The sequence below is a fragment of the Triturus cristatus genome, chromosome 1_2 (genome assembly GCF_964204655.1).
Source record: "Triturus cristatus chromosome 1_2, aTriCri1.1, whole genome shotgun sequence".
NCBI lineage: Eukaryota > Metazoa > Chordata > Amphibia > Caudata > Salamandridae > Triturus > Triturus cristatus.
Genome location: NC_140580.1, coordinates 141,851,631 through 141,872,669, shown reverse-complemented (window position 1 = coordinate 141,872,669; position 21,039 = coordinate 141,851,631). Strand labels below are relative to the sequence as shown.

The 21,039-nt window shown below is 41.0% G+C and overlaps 1 protein-coding gene across 8 annotated transcripts in view; it reads right to left on the bottom strand.

Moving 5' to 3' along the window:
• Positions 1-21,039, bottom strand: part of CCDC186 (coiled-coil domain containing 186) — a 422,247-nt gene that overhangs the window by 292,184 nt on the left and 109,024 nt on the right. For all 8 annotated transcript variants that reach the window (XM_085603302.1, XM_085603297.1, XM_085603300.1 and 5 more), the window contains exons 4-5: positions 17,049-17,177; positions 10,924-11,136 (exon numbers count right to left, since the gene is read on the bottom strand). In XM_085603302.1, the coding sequence (XP_085459428.1) occupies positions 10,924-11,136; positions 17,049-17,177 (342 nt within the window). The remainder of the gene's footprint in view (positions 1-10,923; positions 11,137-17,048; positions 17,178-21,039) is intronic.

The window sequence follows — 21,039 nt, the reverse complement described above, 5'->3', positions numbered from 1 at the left end:
ATCACACTCAAGCAATTTTCATATTATAGACCTACTCCTTGCAGTTGCTTTCCAACAGATTACCAAGGCATGGCAAAACACCACCAATACTTCTTATCAAGCCTGGTGGTATGGGATTTGTTATAACCACAGGCTAGATAGAGCGTATGTTCACTCCATTTCCCTTGCTATAAAACGAGAATTTCTATGGTCACCTGTTACTCTTTTTCTAGATATGTCCGCAATTTAAACACAAATCCATAATCCCAGAGTTGAAGAAGTACCTAAACCTCCGTGATTCCATTTTAGTTGTTATAATTATCTGTCTTTTATATCAATACTGTGTTTTACACATCTCTCTTTATTATGCAATTTACTGTATTAATAATTATATAAGTGGTTGTGTTAAAATGAATATCTTATTACATTATCAGATTATATAGTTAAGATTAAATTTCCTATTTCTGTATTTATTGTGATGTTTTATATTATATCAATAACTTCCTTTTCATCTAAAAGATAACCGCACATTCTTGTTGTAGAGGTAGGTATCCAAATTCTAAGACCTCAGGAGCCAAATTGCAAGTTTGAGTGATCTGGTCTTACTGTTCCTTGGTTCTGAGTGAGTAGATCTTGTCTGTTGGGCAGTAGTTGATGTGAGACTACCGATAACTCCAGTAATGTTGTGTACCAAGGTTGCCTGGCCCATGCGGGTGCAATTAGGATGAGTGCCAGGGATGTCTGCCTCAATTTGTGAATTAGAAAGTGGAAGCAGGGGGAAAGGTGGAAAAACGTAAGAAAATATCCCGGACCAATTGATCCACAGGACATGGACTTTGGATTGTGGATGTTGGGATCTGGAGGCGAAGTTTTGCCATTTTGCATTCTGTGGTGTTACAAATAGGTTTTTGTCTGGTTGTCCCCATTTTGGTGTAAGACTTGTTGGTGTGTCCTGCTGAGGAGATCCGCCAGTTCGTGGTCTGCTCCTGAACATGTATTGTGCACACAACTGAATGTTGTGTTGTAGAGCAAACTTCCAAGTTTTCTGTGCTAGGAGACACAATTGTGTAGATCTGGTCCCCCCGTTTTTGCAGATAATACAAGGTAGTCATGTTGTCTGTTATAATTAGAACTACTTACCCCATTAGGAGAGGAAGAAAAGCTTTGATTGCTAGATGAACAGCTAGTAGCTCTAGATGTTTGAGTAGAAGGGATTGACTGTGTGTCCAATGCCCATGTATAGTCATTTGTTGTAAGTGTGCTCCCCATCCAGTCATTGATGCATCAGTTGTTATGGCTATTTGTGGCATATGGTCTATAAATGACCGTCCCAGTAATAGATTTTTGGACTTCCACCATTGCAGAGATTGGCAAACTTGATGGATGATCAACGCTATCTCTTCTAATTGACTCTCCGCTTGAGATTATTGCATTAAGCTTTGTTGTAGAAGGCTGAAACTATGGCACCAGTTTGTTGAAAGTCTGTATCCTGGCTGTATTTGGGTAGGCTACTCCTGTTTGACAATTTAGTATGGCTCCCAAGTAAGGCTGTATCTAAGGAGGATACAGGTGTGACTTTACTGCATCTATTCTAAAACCTAGTTGATGTAGTAAATGTATTGTTGATTGTGTGTGTTGCAAACATTTATGAAATGTGTTGCTTATGATAAGCCAGTCGTCTAGGTATGGAAAGATGTGCATGTTTTGCCTTCGCAAGTGGGCTGCAACCACTGCAAGACATTTGGTGAACACCCTGGGTGCTGTGGTGACACTCTTCCGACAGGCACAATGAATTAAAAGAGTAGTTCACTAAAGGCAAACCTGAGGTATGGCCTGCGTGCTGGGTGAACTGGAATGTGGAACTGCACACCCGTTTAGACAGGTCTGATTTATTCAAGGACGGTACACATGGTTGGCAACGTGGAATATTTGGGAAGGATATCATCAGGTCATACCCCACTCTTAATTACTGTAAACAGGGTAAAACATCCACAAGCAATTCCAGCATGGAAATTCCATGTGGAAGCAATAGGAGATCAGGCATTTGGTGCTTTCGTAGGGAGCACATGGACCACTACTTCAAAGGTAACAAGGGGTCTGCACAAAATGAGGCAAATGAGTCGGAAACCTTTAACCCCTTAACTGCGGAGGCTTAGTCACTCCAGTACGGACTCCTTTTTTGGCTATTTGAGGCAGTTTGTGCTTACGCCTCTATAACTGTATTTCCACAGAAGGTATCCACAGCAAATCTGAGTCCATTTTTTCCAACACCATGGGAATTTCAAAGGTAACCAGAGTTTGTGGATTTCCCTGGGGCAATCTGACAAAACAGACGAATTATAGCTAATTTTGGGGTTTCTTTGGGAATAGAGTCCTGCATAAAAAAAGTGTTTTTCCCTATAAATGGCATCAACAAAAGGTTTGCTGTGCTAAAATCATCATCTTACCAGCTTTCAAAAAAACAATTTCTTTCACCACAATTTTGGCGTTTTTCTGTGAGGTAGCCAATTTTTCCTTATTTTTGTGCTTTAACCTACTTCCAGTTTGTGCTGGAAACTGGAGTAGAACCCATGGAAAGCTATACATTTCTGTTAAGTAGACAAAATTCTGAATTCAGCAAGGAGTATGTAAATTCCTCAAGGTTTTCCGAAAGAAACTAACTGTTGAAATAAAACTATTTTGAAAAATAGTAGGAAAAAAAGCTGTGATGTTTTGATCTCTTACTTCTTGTCATAATGGGTGACACGAGCAATATACTGTTTCGTCCTCTAGACCCTTCTAGTTGCGGGGATATATAGGGTTTGTAGTTCTCCAGGAACCTGAGGTACCCAGAGCAAACAACTGAGCTGCACCTTACAATAGTTCATTGTGTAACGAGTATTGAGCAATTTATATGGCAAGATATAAAGAGTGAAAATAGGTATGAAGGAAACCTATGTATTTCTGAAATGTTCACTAGATACGGAGTATAGCAACAGTGGTTAATTCTACATCTGGATTTATGTGTAACGATACTAGCATGTGATTTAGAGCAACAATTTCAAAATGTCTTCTTTCTTGCAAAATGTCTTACATTTGGGAGGCACAAATAACGAGTAATCCATTAGGTAATAACATATGTTCTACTATTCTGTATTCCCACACGTCTCCGGATAGAAATGGTATCCCACTTCAGTGGCTAGGCCGAGCCAAGCCCCTGCGACACAAAACACCTCAAAACGCAACTAGGACACATCACAACCCATCATAACACAGCAGAATCCATGCTTATTTTACAACATGAGTAGCTGTGGATTTTGGGCCCTAGCTCAGCCACTACCAGGGAAACCTACCATACCCAGACATCTCTGAAAACTAGACACCTATGGGTGTCCAGGGTGGTGGGACTTGTGTGGTTCTTCCAAGGTTGTGTTTTTTTAACACTTAAGCCCTTGCAAACCTCCAACTGTGCTTACGACAGCTCACATTTCTGTGAAGGCAAGTTCTGGAACATGCAGTGAGTCATGAGTCACAAACCTTCCCATCACCCAATGTTCATTCAAGCCTCCCGATAAAAAAGGTACCTCAGTTGTGTGGGTGGACACCAGTGACCGGAAAAGGCCTAAAACGCAACATGGACAGATCAATTTTTCCCACCAAAAAAACAACCTTTTCTGCAGTGTTGGTGGCTGCAGAATTTGGGCCCTTGCTCAATTGGCACATAGGGAGGCCTACTAAACCTGCATTATTTCTCAAAACTACACACCCAGTGGAGTCCAGGGTGGCGAGACTTGCATGGCCTTAACCACGTTTTTTCCTTTTTACCCAGAAGCCTGTGGAAACCTCAAACATTGGCCAAAAATACACATTTTTCTCACATTTCAGTAAGGGAAACGTCTGAAACCTGCAGGAAGGCACGAATTTCCTCACACCCAATGTTTTACCTCATCTCCCAATAAAATTGGTACCGCGCGCTTGTGGTGGTGTCCTAAAGAATTTTAAAATATTCCCTGTAAAGCCATCGGGGCCTTACAAGATTCCAGATTTCTTACAACTTCTTTAACTTCTTTGTCATCCATTGGGGCAGTTAGTGACTCTCTTTGATACTCTCCTAGTTTAGGGATTATCTACACAAGCAAGAAATCGATCCTAACATATTTGAGACTCTCAGAGTTGTATGTCTAGGGCTGTAGAATGGTGTCTAAGCAGTTTCCCTTTTTCCGTATCAACAAACGTGTTGGCTATTTTCACCTTGCAATGACTATAGTCTGCCTCTGTTTTTGGGGCGTGTAGCACTCTAGCAAGAAAAGCATGTGTCTTATAACTGTATTCATAGTGATGTCGGAGAAGAGCTAGGAGTCCTTCTCTGACCTGTTAACCAACAATGTGTTGAGCTGGCCTATTATTTTATTCAGTTTTGCCCTGGTACCAGACTGGTTGTTTTTCTTCTGCTATTTTAAGTCAGCTTCAACATTTCCTAATCAAATTTCCCCCAAATGATTTGTGAGATTTCCCCTGTGTCATTAATTTCCAGATAGTCTCTTATGGCTTGAGACCTCCCATTAGTGGCTGCTTTCTTAGTCCCCATTTCCTATCATCTGCACCAGGTCTATCCTTCTCAGGTAGCAAGTCTGAGGTGCATGGTCTGACAATGATATTACATCTATCCTGGAGTCCAGAAGCAATGGCCGGAGCCACCCAGAAGCAAATAATATATCTATCCATACGAAAGTGTGGTGGATGTGTGAGTAAAATGTGTAATCTTTTCCATCTGGTTGGAGACTTTGTTAGGCTTCCATAAGGCATAGCTCTAATAAGTGATCTATTGTATCTTATGACAAATTGTTAGTTTACCCAGATCTATCTTCCAGTCAATTCATTTATTGCATTGGCAACTTGGTTAACATACCCCGTATGAATATTTCATCTTCTGTAATGATCAATGCAAACTGATCTTGACCCTGATTCGGTGTATATAGCAATCGTGCACACTTTATCTCCTCCATGAAGTTTTGCAAAAGTATATCTTCCTTGCTTATCTAGCAGAGTTTCTAATAATGCTGCTCCTAATGTGTTTTGTATCGCCACCCCTTTTGTATTATTAAGAGTTGTTGCATGAATTTGGATAGTGAGGTGTCTAGAGCAGAATCTTTGTGCATGCCCCCCACTGATGTGTGTCCTGCAAAAGAACTACCTCCGATTGGATCTCTTTTATTCTACCAAAGATACCAGTACGTTTTGTATGCAAAAATAGTCCTCTTAGACTGTAGGTTAAGACTTTAAGCCCCATCTCATTCTGGCATCATCAGCCATTGGATTTAGTAGTACTAATCAATTAATCTGACACTCTTCCGACAGGTACGGTCCTTCCATTGTCCTCCCATCTCACCCTAACCTGTTCAAAGATTGAAAAACATTCATGTAATTATGGCATATGAACAAACCATATTAACTCATACTTTCCTTTAATGGTACCTTTGCAAGGGCCACTAAGCAATGGCCTCACATAACCTTACATCTGACCTTGTATTGTCACCTTAAGCTCCTGAGCAAATTTACTTACATCTCACCAAATGCAAGAGTCTCTGAATTTACCAGGAAAAGTTGTGGTTTGACAAGGTACTGTGGACTTTCTGGCAGTTCTAGTCATTCCCTAATAATCTTAGGCTTGTTTACTTTTCATAGCATTAGTTCCTTGTCTGCTGCTGTTTTATACTCACCAAGGTTCAGATGAACTGTTCTGTATTGTGTGTAGCTCTCTACCTATCTCTTCTTCTTGATCTTTTATAATGTAAATTTTCAGAAGTCATTTATCAACAGCAGGGGCATCCCTTAAAAATCACCTGGAGCCAGGGGCAATAGGCATAAAATAGGAAATGGCTCATAGTGGAATAGGAGATAATATTCACACATTTATAATATTGACCATAGGAATAAATCAAAGTAATTGGTAATCACCAAAAACAACATAGCCATAACAGTATTAATAAGAAATAACAGTTCATACAAGTGATCAAACAGTGCAGATGAAAACAAAAGTAAAAACAAAATCTTGGAGTGTATCTAATACAGATAGACAATGGTACATAAATATTTTTGTTGCTGTTTTTTGTTCCTTAAAAATGAAACAGTCCTGGGCATAAATACAGCAAAATCAATGATAGATGGGTATAGTCCATTTGTACAAGAGGCGTCAATAGTGTTTCAACCCTTTATTGTTTGACGGTCATATCAGAATATTAATAATTCACCTGCAGAGCAATATTTCATGTGCCTAAGTATAGCACAATAGTTAAAGCTGGTAGTGTCACTCTCCAAGGCCAGACCAAGAATAGTTCCATAAGAAGAATTGGCAGGCAACGCTATCCCAAAAATGCATCCACCTTAGGTAAGAAAATGTAACTGCACAAAGGTGGTTGTACCGTAGCCGCTGCAGAATCAAATGGAAGGCTGCTGAAAGTAATTCTACGACAATGCAACAATGCGGTTTAGTCAAGATAGGAGAAGGAAACTCCCGAAAGCACAGCAGCATCAAAGGCATCCCCGTGTACTCGAGTTCAGACCTGCATTATGACAGAGAACATTGCCCACCAATTCTTCTGCTCTACTATTATCGGCATGTGTGGCATTCACTGTATATTCCAACCCCCACAATGTTGAGTTTAGATTCAGCGGCTCAGGCTTATATTGGAAAGCTGATCTGGCTGCCGCCATGTTGCAGCTAAGGAGATGAGCGCTTATCGGAGCCTTTTCTTACATTCTATTCATATCGATCTCGGCGTTTCTCACTGACCCAATCATCTTGGGAACAAGCTCACAAACTAGGAGCTTCTCTGAGGGAGGAAGAAGAATGTTGGGGAGAGGTTCAAGCCACCCCATTGGCTACTCTCCCAGGCAAATCCTCCTCTGCTGGGCCTTGACATTTCCAGGGATCTCACGCACTGCTGAGACTCATCCCACCCATCAGACGATTTTCTCGCTGCCACAGCCTGTGGTGGCACCTCCCCAGCCAGCCAGGGAACGTTACTCTTCTCCTTCTCACCACAAGAACCAGCACCCACACACCAAGGCCGGTTCGATATCCATCTTCCACCAGAAGGCAGCCCCTCCTTCAGCATATTGTGTCTTTTCCCTCATGACTCTTCAGGCACAACCCGTTCAGCTAGGCCACTGTTGTAATCCTCCAGAATATCCATTTTGTTTACGAACGCCACCTCATACATCCATTGAGTCCGGTGTGTTCTCATGTCCAGTTCTATTCTTGCACATTTGATTCTTAATTATTCAGGGTGATACTCTGCAACATTTGCCAGCCAGCTACAGGAGTGTGTCAGGCCATCTTTGGAGGTCCGGCCACTCATACCCACCTCCAAAACTTTTTGATAGTACAAAATAATTTTTCAAGGAACGTATGGCCTAACAATGAGAAAGACGTAAAGCCATCACAGGTATAAAGTAATTAATGCCAGCCATATCCACTTAATTACTAAAAATTGAAGACCATATTTATCCCCCAAAAAAATATCAGAATATAATTTCTCCTTGGAAAGTTCTTAGGTCAGCCCACTTCTCTACATACCAGATGTAGAAATTCTATCAACTGACAACACATGTGCAAAGGAACTTTGCTTGTTTCTGTATGGACATGCTATACTGCATGTGTTCAGGTATCATGTTGTTAAGCTTAAACATGGAGGGATGGGATGTGGGATGCAGCCTGGCATCCCAAAGAAGAGGTCCAGCCTCCTAGAAAGCCTACTGTGTACCAAAACAGACAACTGGAGATCTGATGAGGCAGTTTGGTGGTTACCTATGGTAGTAATGGAATCAGAGGGACCAGACAACTAAAACGGTATTCTTTTCCTTCGTTTTTTCTAGCAAGTGACTGCTAAAGTTAATCTATCACCCTTATTTAGATCTGACAGATAAACCATTGTAAAGTGGATGATTCTTGACACACGACAGCACCATATAATCAACTCTTGAGGACTCTGGACCTCGTTTCTGTTGGCTTCTTAGGGTAGAACAGGATGGCGGTACCGTGGCTGTATATTAGGATAGGGTTTGGAAAAAACAAGGACAGAAAGGATTTGATGGATGGGTGAAATGCCCTTTATTCTCTTATATAGATCTATTACTGCTCTCAGTCGGACCACTTCCTTTAACCCTTTCTTAGTTAGCTTGTCATCATCATCCACTTGAGAGCTGGTCACTATTGTCTGATTGGAGAAAGATTATGAAAATGGTCTCCCCGAAAGCATGCTCCTTTTCCCAACATGACAGTGAATGAAGAGCCACATTGTTCACAGACATTTTTTAGTCCCAGTCATCTAGCACCACTGGTCCTTTAAACAAACCTGCAGGGGGTCTTGCAAGCAGTCTAGCATTCTCTACCAGAGAGAAGACCCCATGGATCTCATGAGTGAGAACACTTTCATAAATGCCAGGTCATAAGGAGACACTGACATTGCTGTATAGAAGACAGTATGCCCTCAGAAGAAAACATTTTAGGGATTTGTTTTATAATTGATCCTAAGAATTGAATTGCCTGAGCTAGTGACTGTGGTGATTTGTATGTAAATCATCAGCTAAAAGTAACTGAAGATTCTCGTGCATCAAAGAAATGTTACTACCACTGTCCTGCTGGTAGAAAAATATATATAAGACTTATTTCTAAGTGAAGGGAAGAACTCTGCATTGTAAGGTTTGTCTCAGAGTCTTCAGCAAATGATTTTTATAGGAAGACTAACATGTGAAGCGAGGCATCTTGTTGGTGCCTGGCAAACTTCCAATCTCCTGTATGCATATAAAAAGTAGACCCAATACAACACAAATATCCTGAACTTTGCTCTCATGATTTAGTTTTTTCTCTGTCTTGTGAGCTAGAATTATTCCATATTCTTTCTTCTTCACCAAGAAGCAGCAAAAGCGGAACTATTTGTATATATGTTGTTTCAGGAGAATCTCAGTCGTTGTCCTCAATCTAATTTCAGTCAACATACACATGCAGACTACGAGAGGAGCCCAAGACATCATTGATGGAATGCTTGGTGTAGGCCTGAATATTTGATTTTGTATCTATTCTAAGACCTAGCATCTATTTGCCTTTTACTATGCCATGTCACACACTCCGAGATGGTTGCAAAGCTCCCCCTGACAATGGAGCACTTACTTTTCTTGTGGCACAAGGATTAAGGCAAAGCAAGTACAGCTCTTGTAGGTGATGCTGGACTCAGTGATGTTGTACAAGTTCACTGCTGCAAGCTAGTGCTTGATATGGGCACAAAGAAAATGTGGCCTCTTCTCCAAAGATATCTACATCAGAGTCTCAGGCTTAGTTTGAATTTGTTGAATCATATCATTGTTGAAAGACTCAAGTAGAGTAAAACTGGAAAACAGCATAAGCAAAATCTGCAGACAAACGAATGGTACACCATATTACTAGACTATGGCAATAACCATGCGTGAAAAAATTGGCTTTATGAAATACCAGAATTTGTAAAGCACACAGCTACCTCCGGAGAGGTGTCTCGGCACTGGGGCCGTCGGGAAGATTAAGCGAGCTATTGCCAAGAGTCACATGGTGCTGGGCTAACGTAACGCCGGCGATTGAACCGTGAACCCCGTGGTCCAGAGTCAGGCACCCTGGCCGCTGCGCCACACTTCTTCCACATCCGCTATCTACTTTGATGCAGTAATAAGTGGCAGCAGTAATTATCGTCACTTTCAGAAATTCCTTTAAATAAGCTCTCAGGTACCGCACAAACTTATGAATCAAATTCCAAATGGTGTGGTGTAGCAGCCCAGGAGCATGGAAAAGCAAGCTGTAATTTTACCCACATTCCATGTCAGCTGAAGCAGTGAAAGCTGAGTCCGTAGCATTGTACCTTTACTTAGCCTCAAAGTCCCCCAGAGTATGTGAAGCATTTACCATTTGGCATCAAGAGTTGGAGTCTGGAACTCTATATTTTTGGGTTTGTCTTCTTTCTGTTCGATGCACTACCTACTGATGATGTTCACAAATGTTTTCTCACGCTTTTAAACAAGGCACAGATTTGATTTTGCAGGAGTCATAGTAGTATTTTCCAACCAAAGTTGGACTACTTTAATGTATGCTGCTGCATGGAAGTCAGAACTCCAAAAACATCAGCGGACCCGAAAATTAAGCAGCCACAGTGTGCCTGAATTTGAAGAAGTAAGACCACATTACTCAAGCCTGAAATGGTTCCCTGCCCATTAAATAAACAAATTCAATAGACTGTCTTTTGCCTGTAAAACATCTGCTGATAAGGTTCAGCAAAACTAAAAAAACACACTAGGGCCCACTGTACAGCTTCAGAGGCACCCTTAGGTCAAAAATCTGTAAAATTAATGAATGAGCATATTTCAACTAAATAAATGTGGAGGAAAATCCTCAAAGTTCTGGGAGTGTAAAACACACTTAAATATTACCAGAAACCCCTGAAAAGCTTTAACAGTCAGTTAATACACCAGTTCACTGAGGCTGTGGAAGCCTTTTGAGGACCACCCTACATTCAGGACCGGGCCGCAGTAAAATAATGGAGAACAATGACAAAAATACACATCATCACACTATACACCATGTTCTGAAGTGCCTCCGTTTTAAGCACTAAGAAAAGTGGCTGAAAAGCAATATGCTTAAGATACTATAGAGCACCTTAAAAAAACATGACAGCGAATGGAAGTGACAACTTCCCACAACATTGATGACCCTCATGTCAAGGAAATGTGGTATGCAACTCATTCACCAATGCAAGGTTTTTAGTATACAGACTTGAGTTAAAAAAAAAAAAAACTCTAATCGCTCTCAAATGTAACATACAAATAAATATTACATAAAATGCTGGGAAGAGCAGTTACAAACATTTTATAAAAGAGCTCCGTCTCTTCAGAACAGATTGCTTAAGAATATGAACAACCACATATTAAAGAAGAGCAGAATACCTTTGCTTCATACAGCTGTTGCAACCTTCCTTTCTCCTGAGTAAGCTGTTTGAGTTTAGTGGTATTCTTCTCAATTTCTTTGTTAGCATCTCTCAGCCTTCGCTCCAATAACTCCTTTTCTTTCCGGAGGTCGAGTGACTCCTTTTCTCCTCTAACATACTTCATGACCATGGATTCTTTCTCTTGACGAGCCTCTTCACACTTTTTATTCGCCTAAAGAATTCAAATGAATACATATTGCAAATGGGAAAGAACATGTACCTCAGGAGTTAGATGCATGTGCACTAATACCAGCAAAATGTCATTGTGAAAATTAGAGCAGCATTTTTAAAATTCAAAACCCGTGGAAATATACACAGAATCAGTGATAAAGCACCCACGCTTAAGATTTTAAAGTTTTATACATTGAGACATATCTGTCTCCCTCTGTTCCTCACAGACCTAACAGTAGATAAATCTAAACAAGTGGCAAATAACACTCTAACTCACTTATTAAGAAAATCTGCCATTATTCAGAAGCCTTGTGTAAAAGCATAAGTGCAGCTTTCCTTCTTGCATACCAATTGAAAAGGTGATTAGAATTATGTGCTGATAAAAAAGGCTTGCATATTAGAAAGTGCGAGGACTTGTAAACGCAATTAGAAATATTGTCGGTGTGGAACGATAGAGATCTACATATTGATATAGATGCACACTTGTCCCTCTCCAGAAATGCATTCATCAGAAACGTTTCCAAGTGTAATGCCATTTAAGGATCAGATTTGTAATAACCTTAGAAATTGCTGGTGTGGCACATGCTAAGATAAACCTAAAATACCTATTATATAGGGGTTGGGCATTTAAAAGGAAAAAGATCTTCAGTATAAAGTATACCAATTTCCAGGTTTGATTCCAACACACTGCCCTTCTTAGTGTCACATTTACTTTTATCTCTATGTGGTCTCAGAGCGTACGGCATCACCAAGGTAGACCAGAACAAGACGGAAGTTCCAAGGCAGGCATCAGTGGAAGAAGGCAGCACTCTCACACATTGCATTAATCCTGATTGGAGCAGTCATTCAAGGTCATCCAGGATTTGGAAGAAGGGACTTCTGTAAGGAAGCGATGGGATGACAAGGCATGGCCATGCATGTGCACTAGATAGATGGCGGCCATAATTCAGCCTTTTCTACATGTTGATACGAACAGTGAGAGGCCATAACAGAGCAGGTCTCTTCGTTCCAACTCACACATGCACCAGGAATGTTACCAGACGGCCTATAAAAACATGGCAGACAAATTTTTCAGCAGTCCTGTGTCCTTTATTAGTTTTGTCCAACAAATCTTTTTATCATTCTTCTGTATTTATTTTTTCTTGTACCAGATTGGTTAAGCTCTCCTGACCAGCTCCCCATTACACACTGTAACAATACTTGGCTGGTGGTTGGTTCCTTGACAAATACTGATAATAGCTAATCGCGAAATCTTTAAATGGGCTTAGTTGTGTGCAAACTCTCGGCAATTGGGCCTCTAGTATGTGCAATATATTTTTCAAACCACGTGCATGACTTTGTTGTTCTACTTCTATGTGAGGCATTTTTCCAAAGTTTATTGACAGATCGAAGTAAATTATTTCCATCGCCAGTCAACAAGTAAAAACAATACTAATACTCCTTCACTTCACCATTTAAATACATTAATTGAAAACATTAAAAGTTCACACTAAAATGTTAAAAACTCTGATCTAGCAATATCCGTCAAACTAAATGCATTAAAAGCCTAAGAAGAATAAATATTTTGCAATAGCGCTCAAAACCACTTGGCCAGAACCATTAGAGTTTCAGCAACTGTTTTTGTCTGATGGCCCAGGCTGCAAAAAGAAAGTTGGAAAGTGAAATCACTACACCACTGGGGTGGATTCGCTACTGCAGATCCTAAGAGCATTGACTCGATCTGAGATTGTCAAACTTCTGCATAAAGGAGCAATCCACCTGCTTCAGAGCAAAACATATTTAGGGCAAAAAATTAATAGGTGTTCGTCTATTGATACAAAATTTGCAGTTCTTAGTGCCATCTAAAGAGGAATCACAGCATGCAGTGAAGGCAGCAACAGGGTCGGTAGAGTACCTAAACTGCTCTTTTTCCACGATGCCCACACTGGAGTGCCCTGGGCTGTCTCGATGCTACGACGCCTGGGAGAGGCGACAGGGTTAATGTACCAGCTGGGGAAATCATGTGAGTGAGTACACCATGGATCCGCTCCAGGTGATCCAAGATAGTGGTCTGGCCTGGGAGCCTCGGACGTTCAGACATCTCGGGATTAAAGTTTTCCACAAAGATACGGACAGCCTTGAGGGTATTCTGGTGAGTGCACTTAGCTAAGAGGAAACCTAGCATTCTGGCGCACGCTGAGGCTCCCCTTGATGCCGTGGGTAGCACTCACGAATATGATCATTTTACCCAGATTACTTTATTATTTTGTGAATCTCCCTCTCTGGATACTCCAATGTTTGTTTCGCTCCCTGGATACCCTTGGGAGGGAATTGATCTGGGATGGGGCGGTGCAGAGTGTTGCTACATACCGTCCAGAGCCTGAAACGAGAGGGTGGACTGGGTGTCCCCAAACTCGAGCTATACCATATAGCGGTGCAAATACAATGGCTGGTTCGCAGGCGGCAACGGAGCGGAGCTGTGACTCTACTGAGTGGACCCACACCATGGCTGGCTAGTGTAGCTCATATTAGGGGAATGTCCCACCAGAGTGCCACCCCCAATACTATAGTGGATCGAGCTATGATGCTGGGCGAAGTTTGCAAAGTTTTCAAGGCAACCGTGCCCGTACTACCCAGTCCTGCTGCTGGTGGGTCTCCCAACACGTAGCGAGCGACAACTTATGGCCCGAATGTTACAAGAGACATTCTCACAGCCAGGGACTGTTACGCAGAGAGTAGATTAAGATCACTAGAGGACCAGGTGGGAGACACAGTGTTTCCCACAAGGTTCTGCACATTATCCTGACCTTCCGGGAGGGTCGTAGGGTAGTCTCTTGGCTGTATAAATCAGCGCAGCTAGAGACACAGCTAGACCGGGCACGGCTCTGGGACAGATGGGAGACGGAGGTGGAGAGGGTTCATACCATTTCACGGAACACCTGCTTCCGTTACAAACAGTTCAATTTCCTGCATATTGCGTACATAACACCGCCTTAATGCAATAATGGGCACAGACACACGGCAATGCCCTCACTGCCAGGAACCTGGTCATGCCCGGAAGCAATGGGGTATTGGCAGAATGATGTCTTACCTGGGGAATGCCCTGGACCGCGCTGACCTGGGGGGCTGGAGGTCTGCCTTTTGGGACTCTCACCATCTCCGAAATTGCCCAGGGTGGATGCTAGATTATAGCACCTGTCCCTGGTGTTGGCTAGACATGCACTGGCCATGCGCTGGAAATCCTCTGAGGGACCATAATGCGATCTAAGGTAGAATGTTGGGCTGGGGCAGAGGAGACGGCACGGAGGGCGGAATTAGACAGGGGACTTCATCAGCACCCAATTGCTGCTGATTAGGCACCCCTCCTTGTTGCTTTTACGGAGATAGTGTGGGAAGGTCGAGATCAGTTATCAGCTGCTGAACGGTAATAGTCATCATAATCACCTAGGTCGAAAATTGCGCCTGGGATTAGTGGAAAGGAGGCCCAGCTGAGGAAGAGTAGTGGTCGCAAGCACATTTAACACTTTTTTAGACATGTGGGGCTTAGTACTGTTAATCATTTACATAGTTGGGGAGGGAGGGGAGTTTCATTGTATGGTAATGTTTCACTGAGTTGATCTTGGGGATGGCTATACAGAAAGTAGTACGAAGCTAAGGAGATACACAGCTTAGGCGCTCTGCATTATGAACAATTATACCAGCAGTTTTGTGACACTGTGGTGTTTGGAGTGCCATTCCATCTCAAAAGTACACAATCATAACATTAAAACCTGTATCTCATAAATGCACTATACACAAAGCAATTATAATAATAATTTTTTTTTTCATTGCACTGGATTTTTTTCCATAAAATATTTTAATCGGTGCTCAAATTGCAAGCCAGACCTACTGACTTTATTAATGATTGTTCTCTCTGGTTTGGTGCATGTAGTTCAACACCACCACTGCTGTTCTGTCTCTGATTGTTTTGTTCCATGTGCCACTGTTCCCTCGTTCTCTTTTTAGTGCACTATCCACTTTTCTTATACTTTGTCATTTATGTCTCGCCTGCTGAGTTTTTGGCAGTTCTGTCAGAGTGGGACTGTCCTCTTACCCAAGTTGCTGATTTAAGAACATAAACTATTCCTTTATCAATTACTGTGATGTGTTTTGCCTTCCATGTCTATGTGAAGTCCCTTATTTTGTGCAGTTGCTAATCATTGCCTCAGGCCAAACGTTTCATTATTCATTTACAATCACCAATTAGTTCGTATACTTTCATGCTTATTATCATGTAACAATAGGTGCTAGATGTAGCGTCTATTCTGAGTGTATGCTTTTAGACGATACGTTTATTTCTAGGTTTGATGTCATAGTGGCTTTAGTATTAATTTGTTAGTAAATTTACAAGCTTCTCTGCCTATCTTATACCATGAATCACAAGGTAACCTTTTCCAAAGCAATGATCCTAGCAGTATAAAATGATCCCTCACATTCTCAACAAGAAAGTGAGGCGTTTCAGATTCTAGAATAAAACGCAGGCCTTTGTTAACGAACGTGGCTGCATTGACACACTGTACCCTCGTGTTGCACAAAGGCTTAGTACAGCAACATATCAATGAAGTACAGGTATGCAACTACAATGATTAATACTGACCCCACATAAAATAAACGACGTTTGATGCAAATATGTTTAAAACGCTAAGGTGATCCTCATAACTTACTATGCTGTACAGCCTATGATTTATGTACACCATTACTGTTATATCTGTAATAAGTTTTTTACATTTATTTTACACAAAAATTGGCTTTAAACCCAGCCTTAAGACTAAGAGCCTTATTACGACTTTGGCAGTCCTACAGCGGATGGTGCAACGCACTGTCTGCTGTAGGACCGCCAAATCCATGGTGCTGCTGCCTGCCAGATAAGGAGTTAAATCCTGGTCTGGTGGGCGGGGCTGCAGCGGTCTAGGTTGGCGGTCTGTCAGGCTAACTGAAGAGCCTGACATGCAGACCGCCATTCTCAGAGCACCGACTGCACCTTCCTGCACTTGGAACAAAAGGGTGCCAGTAACTCACAAGAATTAGTCAAATGCCCAACAGTCCCTTGTAGGTTTCGTTAGGGCCTAAAGCACATTCTCTCCAGATAAGTTAAGAGATGTTTGGGCAATATATAATCAGCCCTGATTAAGAGTAAAGGTGTTATTTATAGGATCCGATAAATAAGGATACCACAGGGTAAGTTATTTATCAGGTGAGATAAATAGCACCCATTACGAGATTTGGGGAATAACAGGCAAATTTTGGTGTGTTAAACACTGAAACCTGCATCGCATTATACAGTAAATACAGTATGGTTTTTATATAATTATCGGATGCATTAAATACAACCACATTCGTAATTCTGACCCCTGCGGGTTTACACAGGGATCAAAAACAATAACCCACTCGTAATCGGGCCCAGACTGGATTTGTATGTATGCATAGTTGAGTAAAACCTTAAGACTGGAAAGTGTTGGGGGTGGGGGCGCAAACGAAGCAGCTCAACTGCAAGGGCACAGTATAGATCAGAACAGATACAAACGTCATTCTACTTTCCTCCTGATAAGGACTGTGATCGCTGTCACAAAGTGACTAAGAAAGAGGCTTATTACACTACATGTACCAGACAAGTATGTTAGAGTATCCCTGTGCCAATCCTCCTTTGATTTCTCATTAATATTCTATAGATTGAACTCTTCTTCATATAGGAGCAACAATAAAACTCTGACAAGTAAGCTGATCACTTTACAAAGATTTCTTGCTCAAGTCACCCAGAAGTGCCCAGCTATCACTAGAAACAGGCATGTGCAATTGTGCAGTGTCAAAATATGCATCACTGTATATTAGTCACCAAGAATTAAACGTTTGCCATTTCAGGGTTGTTTACAATGTTAGAAAACCAAGGCCATTTACCTGGTCCATACGAACTGCCATCTCCTTCTGCAACTTCTGAATGGCGTTTTTTGCAGCTGCATCTTGAGCAATCAATTTATCTTTCGAAGCTGAAAGTTCTTTACTGAGTTCTTCAATTCTTTTTTCCAACTATAAATATGTGAGGAAACATTCAGAGTGTCAGTGTAGGGTAACGATGTTAACAATGTATTCACATACAATATTAAACCACAGAGTAGAAACCGAACTCTTCAGAAATACTTTGTTAGAATATTAGAAATAGACTGAATTTCTAATATTGGCGCTAGCGACAACAACTGTTCACTGACAAATTGTAAACTTGCTGGTAAAAATCATTGCACTCTGCATATTTCTATATGTTTTCCGAGGGCGGGAGGGGGAGACATCCGGACCGCAATTCCCCAGGGGAACCCTGAACACTCCGGTTGATGACAAGCAGCTCTGGCCGACACTTAAAGGTAAGTTTATTGAGTTCGACAGCCATCAAAATGATTACTAATACAAGATGGGAATTATTGTCCAATGAACCTGAGTTTAACAACATATTTGCGAGCAAACCGCTACATGCATACACCAGAGGAAGGAACTTGCGTGAACTACTGACCAGTCCTAAAAACAAAGGACATATAAAGGACCCCAAAGGAACCATGAAATGTTTTAATTGCACGCACTGCAATAATGTAATCCTAGGCAATATTTTAGCACACCCTACTTCAGGAGGAAGAATAAAACTGAGGCATACCAGTGACTGCAATACAAATAATGTAATAAATTGCATCTAATGTCCTTGCGGTAAGGCTTATGTTGGAAAAACAGAGCGTAAAATTAAAATAAGGTTAACCGAGCACGAAAGTAGAATTAGGACAAGAAACATCACTTCATCACTGGCAACCCACTGGATTGAAGCCAATCACTATCTCACAACTCAGATTTCAGATTGTCGAAAAAGTTATAGTACACCCAGGAGTAGATAATAAGAAAAAACTACTTCAACGTGAAATCTATTGGATCAAAATTTTGGATACCATGATGCCCAAAAGGCTTAATGATCGTTTAGATATGTCATGCTTCATTTAGGTTACGATTCAGTCATTCTTAACCATATGCATTTATTATTTCACATACACCATTATACTGATGTTTTTAGTTATAGGATAGGGTTATGCAGTTGATTTTCATGAATATAATATTAGCTTATCCTTTCATGTTATGGTATTTTGGCATGAGGTACTCGGATATTTGCATATTAGATGTGAACATTGTCCCAGGGTTATCTTAGGTGGACATGATTATCAGTATAGTTCAGTAGTTACTCGTGTGTAAGTCTCTTTAAATTATTAACATCACCATATGATCTCTCATGGTTCCGTGTTAACCATCTGGTTGATCACTTCTACACATGCAGTACTCGTTAGCCCAGCACTATGCTCGTTTTTTTACACTCTAGCCATTAGAATATGGCAGCGATAGTATTACGCACATGCGGCATACGTTTAACTAGCACTATGCTCGTCCTTAATATTCTAGCCATTCTAATATGGCGGCAGTAGTCCAACGCCGGACTACAATTAGTCAGTTTTTTATCTCTGGGTTCACTCGGAGTTATATACCGGCATGCTCCGCTTTCAGTTTCAAAGCATTGCTGCGATAGGTACGCGGTGATCGCGTTTCTCAAATCGGTAAGATCATTACGCTCTCGGCTATGCGCGGAGTCAGCATATCGCATGTTTTATACATCTTTTCGGAAGTTTTGGTGTTGAATTGAGTTTTTTTCTCGGTTTTCAGATTTCCAACACTTTATTACGTTAAGGCGGTAAGAGATCTACTGATATTTGTCGTGGTGTTTCAGGAGATACCTGATATTGCAACGGGAGTACTAATGATGGTGTTTTGGTTGTTTTAGAGAGTGGAGTGTAGGAAATGGTTGTGATTGAAGCTTAATACACAGAGTACAGGTATGACTTCCTCATATGGAGAGTATATACACTTACCACTGGGTGGCATACATTTATAACAACATACAAGCACCTCAAACACACAGATAAGAGTTATTAGACGGTACGTAACCCATAGGATGTAGGTCATAGCACATGTCTGGTGAGATTTGGTCACTATGGGTATAACCCACATTGGAAACATAAGTAATGATTTCATTTTTGCGTTACAGATTTGCCCCTGAGGAAGGGACCATCTAAAGGTCCCGAAATGCATCAGGCTTTACATGAAATGTTGTAAAATTGTGTATTAACAATGATTCTTGTAAATAATAGCACGTGAAATGTATCACAAGAAACACATTTATGTTTTTTAAAAAAAATACTTTTTGTGAAAAATGAAGATTATATATTCAATGTATTGTTTACATTTTTGAGAAAGAAAGGAAGTTTTGTTGAAACAAAGTGAATAAAACTTATATGTATCAGCATGCAACATTGATATAGTGATGATGCTGCTCACTTGGTGAACAGTGCGCAGCATAATCAAGTCCCTATACTTGAGACATAACCAGCAACACTTAATGGTGGCAGAGACTGGTGGCTGGGGTGGGCGAACAACGCAATTGTTTTTGATGAGTGACTATGGTTGGATTGAAAAGGGGAATTCTGGCAGGGCACAAATGGTTCAAAGGTTGGTTTCATTCTGTTATTGCTTCATCTACCAAACCTTTCCGATTTACACCGCACCACAAGCATATGTTAAGTGATTTAAGCGATGACGCCTACCTGGCAAGCGATGTATCAGCCTTATGAAGATGCAGAATAATATGGCAAATGTTGAAAAACATAACTGTTGAAAAACTTATCAATAACAAGACCCCTCCCCCCAACCCCTAAAACAAATCTGCGGTTTTCTACACAGCTTAAGACACTCATTAAATATTATCTATATTGAGTAGCATTGCCAATTTTCAATCAATATTCCGTCTAAACTAATGGACGTTTTATGGAGAGCTTTTCCCTCATTTTTTGATGTTGTAATACTTGGTAACTGAAATGTACGACAGCTAAAACCTACAAGAGAAACTGCTGCAACAGCAGATCAAATCTCTGGCACGGCAAACACATCAACACTTTATATTACCAACAAGAATCTGGCAAGTACATATGAAGAAAAGCACAACCAAGGATCAAAAACACACCCATTCCTACCATACGTGCTTCAGGTTCCACTATCACCGTTTCTACATAGACCAATTAAAAAATACAGATGACAAGTCAAAAGTGAGTGGAACTAGCTAGGAGTCAAACTGTGGATTAAGATGGTGTCGGTAAAATACATAACTAGCACTTACTGTAAAATACCTTTCCTTCAGATTACCAAGTAATCCAAAACGAATTACCATACTAATTGTTCTACTTGTTATTCCAAGTTCTGCTTGCTCTTGACACTCATATTGTAAAGGGTAGGCAGTATGGAAGAAAGGCGGGCCTTTTTTCCAAATTAAAAATGGCTCACGTTTAAGCCACAACTGAAGAGTGGCCCTTACAGACTGACCAGTTTCCACCCTCAGTCCCTTCACTCTCTAGTTCACATAAGAAAAGTGGGGGTGGTCGGTGCACAACCTGAAGGAAGGGGAACTTGAGCTACCTTTTACTATTGTGAATTACTTGAATGTACCCCAATCTAAAGACTAAAGTCAAGAGCTTCTTGTGGCAGTGTCTCATCTCATCCCTTCCTTCCTCTTTGAATTTCCCTTGTTGTCAACAGTTGTTACATTTTGACCTCTAAATCTCTCAATTATCAAGTCAGTGTCAGATTCTGCCTCGTTGAGAGACACATATAAAGTGCAACTTTATCCTCAGTGAGCACTCTCCTTGGCGGACTATAGGCCACTATCTGGATGCTGTAGTTTCCCAAAAATATCAGTCCTTTTTTTCTGTGCGTTTGTGATGAAGTTTTCTGATCTCTGCTGTATAAAATCAATTGGTATCAACATCACTAGTGCTACCTTTCTCCATAGCAAGAGTGTGAAAATAAATACACTAGTGCC